This window comes from Stegodyphus dumicola, chromosome 2, assembly GCF_044657685.1.
Source record: "Stegodyphus dumicola isolate Sdum_Otavi_A_Nest chromosome 2, ASM4465768v1".
NCBI lineage: Eukaryota > Metazoa > Arthropoda > Arachnida > Araneae > Eresidae > Stegodyphus > Stegodyphus dumicola.
Window position 1 is genome coordinate 54,579,639 of NC_140769.1, and position 14,964 is coordinate 54,594,602.

The window sequence follows — 14,964 nt, forward strand, 5'->3', positions numbered from 1 at the left end:
CTTATTTAAATAACATGATTCTCATAACAGGAAAGAGAAAATTAATAACATGTTCATCGTCAATTTCAATTGGTCTCTGGACGGCACTTATTCGTTATTACGTTCATGAAGAACCTTTTAATATATTTTGAAAATTTTTATTACAGTTCTTATCTTTGAAAACGTTACAGGAGTTCAGGATTATATCTCGTTATTTGCGTAGCATTTTAATACAGGACTCCAAGTCATATTACAATTAGATCAACCAGTCAAGCTCAAATTATGAAGCCCCTTAGCCTCTTCATACAGCTTAACTGGCACATTACACGTCAGCAAGTTCTGAGTTTGATCTTCATTTGGTCCGAAATGTTACAATGGCCCCAAATAAAGAGAGGTTCGAAGGTTAGAGGTATCTAAATTCTCGATATGCATAGCCGAGACATGCCTCACTTCTAGGTGTAAGGAAGAATTTGCCACGAGCGCATCAGCTCACATTCTGTAGGTTAAATTACATGAACCTCTATGTTAAATTGGAAATTATTTGAAAATGGACAATGGGTTTTCTCAGCTCAGTCAGTAGAGCACCTGATCGAGTTCAAGTGATTTTGGGCTCAATATTTTATCTTCTTCAATTTAGCAGCTAACTCTTTATTGCTTTGTGCATTTAAACAGATTCGTTGTGCAGAATAATCTGCTTCTGTAACACAGAAACTGCTTTGCTCGTCTCAGAATATACAATGAGGCTTTTTATATTACTACAATCCAACTGACAACTGAAAGTAATGAGATATTATTCTTTCTCTTATAACTATCTTACGAAAATAAGCATATATAAATAAACGGAGGCAAAATATACCCACCACAGAACAATACCGGAATGATCTTTTAATTAAAATCTCGATTTAATATTCATCTTCGCTGAATTCATAATGTGATTAAGATCCAATGATTTAATTTTTATTTAGTACTCTCCGTCGACCCCGTACGGTACTAATATTCTGTTGTTTCTTTAAATCGATGCCATATGTATAGCGGTTTAAATTAAGGAAAATTTTAAACGGCATTCCTTTAATTATTTATCAGAAACCAGTTTATGCACTTCAATGGCGGATTTATGAAGTGAAGGGGCATATCAGTTGGATATTTGTGAGCTCTTTGTTTTATGTTTGTTATTTTAAAAAAATAACTAATTAATTGGAGCCTTGAAACAGAGGGGGCCGAAACGATTGCGAATTGCTCCTTTGAGTAAACTGAGATTGGTAGTTTGATGCAGGAATTCATTTTAGTAATCATATTAATTTTTAAACTGTTACACAGTACTGAAAATTCGATAGCAATGTGCAGAATATGTAACTTTCGTCTTCTAGTTTTAAATAAATAGTACAATTTCGTTTTTATATCATATCAACTATAGTAGTTGTTAGCGAATACAAGAAACAAAGCATTACCATGCATTTCTAATTTGCATTTTGGAAACTTTTCCAGTTCTTAAATTTACATATTATATATATGAAAGATAATGGATCTATTAACGATTTAAAAAATCGTTTTACACTATTTGACTGATCCTCACTGACATATATTCCAGAGACTCTATTGTACGGCACAGTTATTTTTCAGATGCGTACAAAAATAAGCTCCGAACTTAGCTTATCATCAAACATCATGTTAGAACATATACCGGGTGAGGCGAAAGTTCGTTAAAACTTTAAAAATTCATAAAAAGAGGAAGAAATTACGATAAAGAAGAGCGGTTTGCAAGAAAGGACTCACAAGGACAGAACATTGTGTAACACAATTAAGACGATTCATAACACCTGTTACAGCTGAATGCAGCATGTCGGACTGAATTTCGAAATACTTACGACAGGTAGAATCTTTGAGTTCAGCCGATGTTGAAGGGGATAAATGGAACACAAGTGGTTTCAAATAGTCGCACTACCAGAAGTCGACCGGAGTGAGGTCGGGTGATCGTGGAAGCCATACGATTTTGCCACCTCGATTGATCACTCTGTCTGCCCCAAAGGTACTCACCAAGAATCGTTTTACTAGATTGGCATAATGTGGCGGTGTCGCCGTCCTACATAAAGCTTATTACAGATAACACACTTATTTGATTTAATGCGGGCACGACTTTATCACTCAAAAGAATGAGATAACGGTTACTGTGCACGTTTTCGGCCAGATATGTTACACGGTTCTTCAAAAAAGAATGGTCTGACAATGAAAGATGAGGTGAAGCCGCACTAGATCTTCATTTTGGCTGGATGCAATGACTTCTTCGTGTATTCATGAAGATTTGACGTCGCCCATATACGAGTGTTCTAGGCGTTGACATGCCCGTTCAGTGTGAAGTGCGCATCCTCCATCCAGAAAACGCTGAACACGCTTTCAGTTCTTGCCTTAGACCACTCGGCAAATGGATCATAGCTGTGTCTCCCGGTCGTAACTCATACAGTGATTGCAATTAAAAGAGATAGAGATGCAATATACCGTGAAGGATACATCGAATCGATGAGTGAGACCCATCCAGTATCCTTCCAGCTATACGAGCACTGCCACTCCCTATGGATGATTCCTCCACTATATCATTCATAGTGGTTTCCACGGCAGTAATTCGGCGCTTCACCAACGAGGGTCTTCCACTTCGTGATCGATTCTCCAAAGAGCCAGTTTCTTAGAACCGTGGGACAAGCTTTAGTATTTCAGAACATGGTACAGGGCCATTCCTTGTCTTCAGTCCTTTCGTCGTGCGAAATTTCGTCATGCGAAAACGCAACAGTTGCCGACTCTCCCATTCAAATAGAACACCTTCAACAACAACGCTAGCTTGGGTAAATGATAGCATTCTGAAAGAGGAAGATAAATCCTCGTGTATGACAGTTTTTTACTGCAAGATTAATTTGCATTATTCTGCTAAATCTCTCGCATGTCAGCGCACTCTACCGGTGGCATTTTTAACTAAAATTGTTTTTGCTGCTAAAACCATCCGACTTCCTTGTGAGTATTTTCTTGAAAAACGCACTTCTTTATCATAATTTCTTCTTTTTTTTTTATGAATATTTAACGTATAACTTTCTCAGTTGTAGCCGAAGATTGAACGAGTAATATAACTCCAGTTCTATATGTGAATGCATGAAGTTTGAATGATAGCTTTTGCAAATAAATATATTATTTTCATTTTTCTAGTGTCTTATCTTTATAAAAATTAAGATTTTTCGTGTCTGTATACTGAAGAAATCTTCATTTGAATAAAATAAACATTTAAATCCTGCTACAGGATTCGAAGCAATAATAGAATCCTTTATAAAGATGTTAAATAAAATGTAGCTTATAACAGGTGTCTATAGAAAATCAATTGGTAACATAAACATTATGGTTATTTAACTGCGATGACTTTGTACTGAGAAGTCAGTCACCTACAATTGTCGATGTTGTTTCTTTTTACTGGAAATTTGTATACGGCAATTGCTTGATGATGATCTTCTGGACATTTGCTATGTCTCCTGCAGGACAGAAATGTTATCAGAACTAAAAACTAATGCTTATTGGATGTGCCTCAAATTTACTCTTCTGATAATCTAAGTCAAATCTGAGTCTGTATTTCATAATAAATATTTCTCATCTTGATGGGTACTAACAGCCCGCTTATTTCATTAAAACATTTTAAGAACCCCTTATACCCAGCAGACAGAACCTTTTTTTTTTTATCTAAACATTTTTAATAGCCTGGGTTAAGAATGCTACGTGCAAATTAAATAATCGACTTTAGGAAGTTCAGCCCGCTCAGAACACAATAGATTTTATTATCCCAAGTGTCAGTTTAACTTCGTTATTACCATTTTTTCCACAATTTTCCCCGAAGCGCTTGCACAAGTGTAGTCTGTAGTTTGCCAAACGTAACTATCTTGCATTAGAAGGATTTGAAAGCTCCCACCAAATCATTTTCTTTGCAATTTGGCTGTAGATATTCATAAATATTTTGTAAGGTATTTTCTACCTCCTTCCAGCATGCCTTCGTGGTGTATCAGTAGCACAATCGGCCCGTATTCTAGAGGTCCAGGTTCGAGTCCCGGCGAAGACACTCACATTTTTTACATCTCCTGCTTCAAAATAACGTAATGGTTTTACAGTTTAAAATACAGGTTTTAGACATTTCTTAACAAATATCGTTTTTATTGAATAAAAGTTTTGACAAAAAGCGACTTTAATTTTACTATTGCATGTTTGAACCTGATTATAGAAATGCAGCCGTTTTTTCATACAGATTGAACACATTTTTATGATTGTTCAGATTTTGCGAGTTTTAAACTATCTGTTTTATAATTGTTATTCGATATACAACATTTAAAGCGTACCGCTTTTCTTTAAAGCGTAGTTCTTTAAAAAGCTTGCTCGTTTTCTCCTAGCAATTGTACTGTATTGCTTTTGGTTCTATCTTTTTTAGAAGCCGATCTCTCTTAGCTTTTGCCTCGCAAAAGTCTTTGATCCGTAATCAACTTTTCCTTTTCTGTCAGCAGTCTTACATATTTAATGATAGTTTTTTTGAAGAGAAACAATCTGCTTTAATCTGCTGGTTAGAAAATCAAAAACGCTCTGCCGTAAATGCTAGACTAACTATAAAATGAGTTCCCTCCAATTTTCTTATTCAAATTTCCATGAGGTACTATGAGATTCAGTAGTTTTGCTTCCATATCTTTTGGGTTTTATGTGTGTCGAGAACTTGTTGGTAATCCTGGAGCAAAGACATTCTGTAGTATAAACGTAATAATGATATCAACGGGTGTATCCATTTAAGACAATGAGCAATTAAATTTTCCAAATATTCGTTGCGCAATACCGTTTGGTTAAATGCAACTCGTGATCTTTGAGCTTCAGCTGTTTTCGGTCTAATTTACAGACTCAACTTGATTTCCCATTCACCTTCTGGTTAATCTCCTGAAAATACTGACTGATGACGATTTTCAGATGAACATTCGTACAGATTTCAAATTTCATGCATGTCAATAATTACAATATCAGTATTAAAAGCACTGATCACGCAACAACTTCAGACGAAATTAAATCACAAACTTCAGATGAAATTAGATATGTTCCTACATCTTTAAGATTTACTTTTTTCTCTTGGTATAAAATTATATACAGTAATTTTAACCCATTAATTTTATATGAATGTGGTATTCATTAAAATGCTGCTTTAATATTCTAATATTTCTATTCCAGAGTGTCATTTTTCACGTAGAAAACCATCCTGATTATCCACAGTTTCTGCAGTGTGTCAGTTTCAACTTTTTTCCTTCGCTTTATCACAAGATGGTGTACAATATCTTCTGTCTGTTAGCTCTATATGGAGTGCCTTTGTTAATTATAATTGCGTGTTATTCTCGCATACTTTGGGAAATTTCAAGAAGATCCAGAGAGTCTGATGGTAAGTATAATAATCATCAGCAATTCATATAAAAATTTACAACATTTATATAAATAGATGTATTTTGTTATAATGTGGATATTGATTTAATATCTAATGCAATGATACTTAGGATGCCAAAGGCCTCACCTCACGAATAATTCGGTTCACGAGCAATTATTTGAACAAAAAACGCCTCGGATGACAAATGGTGTCTCGAGAGACGAAAACGCCTCGGATGGCGTATTTTCAAATGAGCAACTTACGGTTTTCGAAAATATTTCGGAAACTTCTGGAAACATCATTTTAATATTTTCCATTGTTTAACTGTCATTAAGAAAGCTGGCAGGGAGTTATTACTGGACCTTTTTCTTACTTACGATATTGTGTCTCCAAGCTTGGGTTGAGAAAATTAACAATAGGCACCTAATGAAATTACTGGAGAGCAATAAAAATAAGTTCAACAAGAAAGAGCTGAACAGCGTAAGAAGGAACATAAAAAGATCTTGAAACATAGGTCTCCAGATGAAGATGAAGAAAGATGTGAGAATCCTAATTCCCTGATTCACAAAATTTGTGCGAAATGGTGTAAGATGCAAAGCTTTCACGCAGCGATATTATTCTAATAAAGTAGTTGTAAACTAGAGCATAATCACTTTCAATGAAACTGCTTGTGTTGCACAACCAGTCGAGAAAAAAGGGATAAAATCCATACTTGATGTACGAAATTCAACATGCGTTTCTCATGTCTTAGGACATATGCTAGATTTATTATAGCATTGTTCTAATACATTATCTACCAAGAAGTATTTGGACACCCATGCAAATACCGATATTTGCGGTCATGATACAGATCACGTCCTCCACCATTAAATATTGCGTAGGAAAGAACATTGGCATTAGTGACAAGCAAGATGCTACAAAGTGAAGAGTTAACTGATTTCGAGAAAGGTGGAATTGTCAGGTATCACAAAAATTTCCGATCTTTAAGGGGCATATCTAGTAAGCTGAATTACCCAAATTCGACACAACATACTATGTATATGTGATTATGGTAAATGTGATTCAGAAGCGCATTGCGAGCGGTGATTAGACCTGAGAACCTGAGAGATATGGACCGACGGGTGCTGTCTAGAGAAATTCGGAAGAGCCGCACCCAGCTGATGGGCCACATACTCCAGGAGTTTCAACAGGCAACCGAGAATGCTATTTTGAGGAATACCATTCATAAGACAAAAGTACATCTACGTGGTTTTCATGGTCGTGCTGCTGCCTTTGACAAAATGTCCAACCGCGCTGCTCGGTTAATGTGGTGCAAAGCACGCTGACAGTGGACCATTATTCAGTGGAACCGAGTTCATTGAAGCCACGAATCAAGATTCACTGTCTGTGGTTCGGATTTCAGGGTCTAGAACTCGCTTTTGCCTGTAGAACGTCTGCTTCCAGAATGCATTTTGCCCACACTTAACTTCGGCGGAGTTAGAATTATGATCTGGGAGTGTTTCTCCTGGTATGGACTAAACCCTTGGTCCTCATTCATGGTAAACTCAACAGCGACGCATATTGAACTATTTGGTATGACAGTGGGATACCTACATTGTCGCATTTTTATGAATTGGGTCCATGTTACTTTCAGGACGACATCGCCAGCTGTCATGTTGCGAGGCCCACCATGGATTGATATGATGACAATGTATGAATGGGCTGACTTGCCCAAAGTCCAGATCTGAATGCTATCGAGAACCTCTAGGACGAGTTCGATAGCCGAATTAAAGGGCGCAACAACCGTCTGATATATGTGAAAAAGCTGACATGTCTCTTCCAAGCCGTTATGCACGGACTTGTGAAAAGCATGCCCCAGAGAGTTTCGCAATTTGTAAAACTGGTATGTCATCTCAGAAAAAGTCCGATTTTCAGTCAAAATTCTCATATTAGAATAATACTGTATATTAATCTTATATATATATATATTCTAATAGAGAATGAAAAGATTTTTTAGACGAATTTCGTCAATCGCCTGAGTAGAATGGAAAATATAGAAGTGTCTCCCTCTATTTTTTTCTTTTGAGTGGCTGTACATTGAGACACAGCTATGTCTCCTTTTAGAAACATCTAAAGACATAGGCACAATAAATCACACTGGACAAATTTTGAATAAAATGGAGGCTTGGTGAGTTTCAAATAGATATGACTTATGTTATGAGAAAAGGAAAAGATAAAAAAATAGTTGTTTGTTAAAGAAAATTACTCCACGTTTTTACAAAAGAAAATTCCACATTGTTCTCATCATTTTACACTAAAGCCATTCACTCTCCTTTCGTGTATATACCGTAGAATTAAGTTATGTTTTCGGCTTTTTATAGTCTATTTTTACTTCTTTGTACGAAGTAAGGAAGTATTGTAATCTCAAAAATTTTTCAGTATCTGTTTACCAGACGTACAGAATAAAGGACTCTTGCTCTGGATTAAGTTTTGCAATATACATGTCTTAAGCGGCATATTGCTGGTATCTTGACACTTGCATGGAGCTATACATTTTCTTCATTTCTTTCAACTGTGTTAATTATTATCATTTTGGAGCTGCGATATGGATCAGTATTCGTTTCCATCTCCTTTTATTATTCAGAAAATCATCCAATTAAGACGTAAGAATATTTTATACGAAAATGTTATGAAATCTCGTTTTCTTTGATAGTATATAATGTACGAAACTTTTAAGACCTTAAGCGAATTATCAATATAACTTGTATAATATAATTTCACACAGACTGAGAAAGGACCCTTTTATTGAACTCAAATAAAAGTTAACAGAACTCATCATTCGTGCTTACAGTATAGCCAGCATTTATCACTTAAACCAAAAATAATAAGTTTGACTTAACTAAGCAAATGTAAATTAGCCCAACGGCTACACAGATAGAGAAACGCGTAAGTTGGTTTGGACCTAAGGTCGGCGTGACAAGCCTAAATGACTCGAATTACGCAACGCAGCAGAATACAGCTCTCAAGAGAATCAAATTAATAATGTGGCATTCAGCAGGCAGAAGACGCTCTAATTCAAATCTCTAAAACCTTCCTTTAAATACAATCTCCTTTCTATCTCATTTGAATATACGTAAGTTAGAAATTTACATTCTGGCAGATAAATGGAAAACGGGAAGGTAAGAAATGCAAATTAACATAAAATAACTGGTTAATGAAACTAAATGAATCCTTACAATGTACCTGATGTGCCCAAATTTCTTTCCTCTTTTTTTCTACATTTACCTTGAGATTTTTTGCAATTATTTTTGAACGGTGGACTAAGCACATTCATCCTATTATTCCTTTCCAGTCATGTTTTTTCTTAAATTGAAAGTTCTATTCCATTAACTTCTAACTGTGCATCTTCAACTCTCTACTTTCAAATACTTAGGAATTTGTTGTTTCAACTTAGTGATAATATTTGTTTTAAAAAATCCGTACTTAGAGTTAAAATTTATTTCAGTGATTGAATACATTTTATTTTTACAGTCTGGTCCCATTTTAATGACGAACTCAAGCCATTTCTTGTTCTGCTAGTCCTTCAAATTATGTGACGTTAACAATTGCTAACAACTGCCAAAATATCCTATTATAATGATTAAAATATTTTTCTATAGTTACGAGAAATAAACTTTATATTATTTCGAAGTAAACGACACGTTCTAGACATATATACTTTTTTTTTTTTTTTCCCCATTTCTTCATTTCTAATTGAATCTAAATGATATACGAGTACTTTTCACATAAACTAAAGTACTTGTGTTGAACTTTTACTAGATATTTATTGTCCATTAATATTAACATATATAATGAAGCAAGTAATATCATTAAAATATTTACTAAGATCTAAGATTTTTAGATAATTACAGATAACCAAAACTAAATTATCTGTCTGATTCTGCTGCTATTGCCAAACATTAGAGCACAAAATTTAAATTCAGTATAAAACCTCAGTGATTAACTTACTACTTCCTGCTTCAGGAAAAGGATTGTTTAAGCAAAACGCGTTCACCTAAGCCTGATACTACAATGATTCCATTATTATTACCACTAGCAAAATGAGATAGCTGGTATCTTCTGTCTTCCTTCTAAGTGTATAAATCGTTCTCAACTTCATGCTAAGAGCAGTATTTTGGATATGTGAATAACATGTTGTGAATAGACATCTATCTTTTCCACTAGCTATACAGCAGCACATTAATGGGAAATGCTACAAATGACTCAGAATTATGCGTAAGCTTCAGTTTTAGAAGCATAGAGAATAAGTTATAATTTAAAACTTCCTCTGCAAAAGGATCAGTTCACATTTTGTAGATCAAAACTTGTGAAAATATGTGGGTGAAAATATTCTTCGATCCCTCTCTCTCACACACAAAGTACTAAACATTGCAGCAGCGAAAGTATATAGGAAAAACTTTTAAAATCTTAAAGCGCATGTCTACGATATTGTCATCTTGTGATATTTTGTAAATGTTTTATTTCTTACAACGAAGGTTTGTAAGTAGTAATTGTGCCATGTGAATACAAGCCAGTTTCCCTTACCAAGATGATTTTTTCCCCCGTGTTAAAATCTCAGTGACATCATTCGGCGGATACCGACTTTTACAAAAGCTTGGTTACTAATAATTAATGTAATTGAATTATACTAATTAATAATATATTTCTATTCGCCTCTCCTAATCATTAGTTATGTAGCTATTTTAAACATTTGTGACAGTCCATTCTGAAACACCATCATCTCAATTCAATTTTAATGAATTCAAAAATGCACTTCTTATTGAATTTTCTTCTCATCTTTCGTTCAAGTATTCTTTACTTTGTTTGCAGAAAAAATGATCATCAAGCTGAATTACGGTTCTCGAGATTTCTTTCATAAATTACAATGTTGATAAAAAGGGAAACGTAATTCACTTGTGCTGTAAATGATACATTAACGGATTTCTTTTAGAGTTTTCTACGATATTTTTGTCATTTTTAAAGGAAATAACAGACAATTAAGATAATATTTTTTTTAAAATTTCTTTTGCTCTTAACGAGGGGAAAACTTTTCTTTAGTGATTTCTAAATCCACGAAAGGGACATTTTTACATCACTTCTTTTTAACACAGGAAACAAACTTATGCTGCCATAATACAGCAAGTATTTGGCTGGAAACGATGCACTTCTCCTGAGGATATCAAACGCAAAATATCTTTTGGTTTAATGAATGAAAAAACTGCTAGTTTACACCTAGAAAAATAAGCTATGATTTATAAATCAAGCCTAATTATCTCAAGTTTATTTGATGCTTTTGAAAAATTATTTTTAGCTTGGTTTGGATCTTATCAGGTACTCTTCCAGATGTAAGGTCTTTATTTATGTAGAGAGTTCGAAAATTATAACTACAGTTTTCATTTCACCAGCAGATATGTACTTTCAAAATATATAAGTTCGAAAATTTTATAATTGCGATTAAAAAAGTTTGAAAGAATATATCTATTAATATAAGATTTAAATTTTTTATAGTTCCCTTGGAACAAAGTTTCCAGTTTTCACGTATAACAAACAGCCAATATTCACTTATCTTTAACAAAGCCAATATTCACCTATCTTAACAAAGCCAATATTCACTTATCTTTCAATAATTTATTTAATTCAATGGAAAAGAAAGGATGATTAGATACGTTACATTTCTTCAGCTGTCCTAATCAGTATATTAGTTAGTGCTTGTAGCTGCGTAAGTGAGTAGTATCTTTGCGGCATGGAGACACTTAAAGTACACGGAGAATCCTCTCCAGTGTTTCTTTGTAGGGAAGGAAGATATGATAAATCTGATACTTTACCCTTGTATGGCCATGTACTTTGACTTTGCATTGATTTCGGAGGGTAGCTTTAGATAGTTGCGATCTCCGGACGATATCCGATTAGTCTATGTAAGCCTCCCGGGTGTCCGGACCTTCTCTCACCTGTCACCTGTAGGGAAAGAAGGTGGGAAAATCTTGGATTTTTCCTTTAAAAATGAAACGGAACTAGGCAAAGTCGTATCTTCATCTATAAAGTGTCCAGGGCCCATGCCGACGACAGACGCAATTCTGTGCTTTCTCGCCATGATAAAATTCGTGGACATTTTCCGGTATTACTACGAGACAAGTGACATAAGCAACAATAATACCACTTTTTGAAGTATAATACACATCTTCATAGTAGCGTTTGATAAAAGTTTAGGAATATTTATTAACTCTGCTAGTTGTGAAGGTATTTTTCTCTTTCTGCTGTCGCAATAGAAGACACAACCTATTTTATAACTAGCATCTGCATGCCAGTAAGTAACAGAAACAGGGTTACTTGAAAATTTGCGTATGGTGTCACTAATTTACTGACACTTAAAATGGCTTACCATAATGTGATATCTGCTTTAAAATATTTAAAAACTAAAACTACTGCATGTTAAAATGCGCCATAAATATTATGAAAAGAAAGCTACGGTTTAGCCATGTGTAATTTATAGACCTTTGTAGGGTGACTGGAAAGATGGCATAAAACCACTTGAAATGTTAGTGCCACCAAGCAAATTTCACATTCCTCCAGTCCAGCACTTTCATTTTCTATGTTTTACTCAGCACATATGCATGACATGTTCTCTTATAATTCGGATGTATAAACACTTTCAAAATGTGCATATCTGGAAAATAAAGCTACTTTATATTTCTGAGTAAAAATCAAAAATCGTCAGAGGATTTTGTACCATTTAAAAGATCGGTTCTTCTTCGAACATCTTTTTATACCCAACAAGCCATCTCTATTAGGAGCTTTTACGTCAACGGAATACGCCAATGTTTTAATTGCATCAAATATAAATTTTTTCAAACCATTGGCATGTACTATCATATATCAATTGCCTGTTTTAAATTAAACAGTATATTTTCTAAAACAGATTGTAAGAGTTTAAAGGAATTTTCTTACATGTGACACATCCATAGATTACTCTTTTTAACCTCAAATGGTAGCAGCATATAATTGCAGTAGTAATGTGTGAAGAAAGATGAGAGTATGGGAGATTTAATTTTAAAATTTATCCTGCCTCAAGTAATAATGATGATAACTCTTTTTGAAATTTGATAATCAGAACTTGGTTGGGGTATTTCATATATTTTTATCGGTGCTACACATAAAACTCATATTTATATATTTTTTAAACTTCTGCGCTTTCAGTGGTTAATTGAAAGAAACAGAAGTTTTACTCTAAATATTGTTTCTTACACTTAAGTATGTATTTTTGTCACTATGTTGTCGAATACATTATATCAAACTGTTTATAAGCTAAGGAAATTGTTTACGAAACAACGAATTGAAATTAATTAAAATGTTCTTATCCGAAAGACAATGTTCCATCAGTGAATAAACAGTTACGGCTTCCGAATACTAGGCCTTGAAACTGGGATAAATACCAAGTGAACGGGCCGGCTATATGGTTGGCTTTGGAGGTTTTCCATATATAACGTGAATACGAGATAGTTTCCTTTAGAAAACTTTTCTCGAAAGCATCCTTCTTCTTAGACAGGTAACATTCGTGCTCTTTGCCATATTCCAGAAAACTATAACATAACTTAAAAGAAAAATAATACATTTTTTATTTGAATAATGGTTTTTTACATAAATAAATAGAGTTTTGAGCTCGAATGCATTTTTTTATCTGTTTCTATAATAATAAATATCAAAACAGGAAATAAAAGAAAAGTTTTCATTCGTTGTATTTTTCTCATTGTGTATTTTCTCAGCAATATTCATTGTATATCTTATTTTAGGAGACTTATCCCAGGAACCTCGCTACAGACAACGATTGTGTCTCAGAAGGTCTGACATCGCCCATATTGAAAGAGCCCGCGCAAGAACTCTCCGAATGACAATTATTATTGTACTGACATTTTTTGGGTGTTGGACACCTTATGTAGTCATAGTGTTGTGGTACGTTTTCGATCCAGTTTCTGCAGATAAAGTAGATTCCCGCATTCAGTCTTCGTTGTTCATGTTCGCAGTATCTAATTCTTGCGTCAACCCTCTCGTCTACGGGAGTTATGTCCTCAATTTCAAGCAGGTTTTTAAGAACATCTTTTGCAGAAAACAAGCATCAAACATCGGATCTGCGAACCACACTCAGATTACTACACCAGCTAAACGGATACCCATCAGAGAACCAATTCAGAAGGCTATATCCGTGCATTTGAGTTTGAATGGGATAGATACATATTCATCCTTGGTGAAGAAGGAAGACATACTTATCATGTCAAATCTGCAACATCATAACAGCTGTGGGAAGCTGCCGAATGAAAGCCGAACATGCTGTTCAAAGACTAAAATCGAAGCTAATATTCATAGTCTAGATCGTTAAGTTTGCGGATTATGCAAGAGGCAGGTTTTTACTTAAATAATCCTGACATAAATTTAAAACTTATAATTATTAAGGTATCCGACATTGTTCTAATCGTCAGTTTTAATGAAATGTTTCAAAAAATTATTAATTTATTTTAAAGCTTACACATGTGTAAAGTCATTAGGATTTTTGAGACAGAAGACATGAAAAATGAGCAGTGCCTTTGCCGGGACTCAAACCTGGATCTCTCGAATACGCGCCGAGTATGCTACCGTTACACCACGAACGGTTTATTTTAACCAAAAAATTCCGAGTTCCATGCTCGACTCCATTCCGGATATGAATTCCTGGGGTATCTACAGGATTCCTTGACAGTGTTTTTTAATTTACATTGGTCAAACTAAGAGAGCCTTAAAATTTCGCGTTAAGGAACATGAGGCATATCTGAGAAAAAAGGAAACACAGAAGTCTTCTGTTGACCAGCATTGCTGGTCCGAAAATCACACTTTAAATTTTTCTGCAGCCAAAGTTATTCAAAAAAAAACTTCCATTGGTGAATTAGATTTTTTAGAGACATTTCACATTGAAAAAAATCTTTCTGTTCTATTTAACGACCCTAATTCCAATCCATCTTTGCCTTCAGCCTTTGAGGAAATTATGTTTTATTTATCATTTCATCAACAGGTGGTGCCAGTAGCTTAATTTATGTCCAGTCTTTTATTATCTTATCTAATCAGTATATCTTATTTGGTTCCTTTGTGCTTTTGCAGTTGAGGATGATTGTTGGGTAAAACCATCGAAACAATTTCTGTTAAAATTTGAGAACATAACGCTGATTTTTGTTGTTTGACTTCTAAATTAATTAATGTTTAATGTTTTATAATTAACACTTTGAGCCTCAAAAATATAATGTTAATAATAATTCTTCCATGAATTCTTTGTATATACATTGAATCTATTCAGATTGTTATGAAAATTATTATTAATCAACATGATTTTTGAAAAACGGAGTTCGTACTTTCATATTCTCATAGAAATTGTGTCCTAGAAAACATGGATAATTTCAGCACTGGTAGATGGCCAATTCCAAATATTATTCGCAAAAGCTAAAAAATTGAAAATATTTATATTTTCATGGATTTACTGTATAATTATTAATTATACAGTAGGATTATTAATTATTAAGTTAGGATTCTAAAGTATT

The 14,964-nt window shown here is 34.1% G+C and overlaps 1 protein-coding gene across 1 annotated transcript in view; it reads left to right on the top strand.

Annotated features, from left to right (window-relative positions):
- The window catches only part of LOC118203814 (adipokinetic hormone/corazonin-related peptide receptor variant I-like), a 28,159-nt gene extending 14,381 nt beyond the window's left edge, over positions 1 to 13,778 (top strand). The window contains exons 2-3 of the mRNA XM_085809913.1: positions 5,203 to 5,407; positions 13,195 to 13,778. Of these exons, the coding sequence (XP_085666039.1) occupies positions 5,203 to 5,407; positions 13,195 to 13,778 (789 nt within the window). The remainder of the gene's footprint in view (positions 1 to 5,202; positions 5,408 to 13,194) is intronic.
- Positions 13,779 to 14,964: the final 1,186 nt, after the last annotated feature.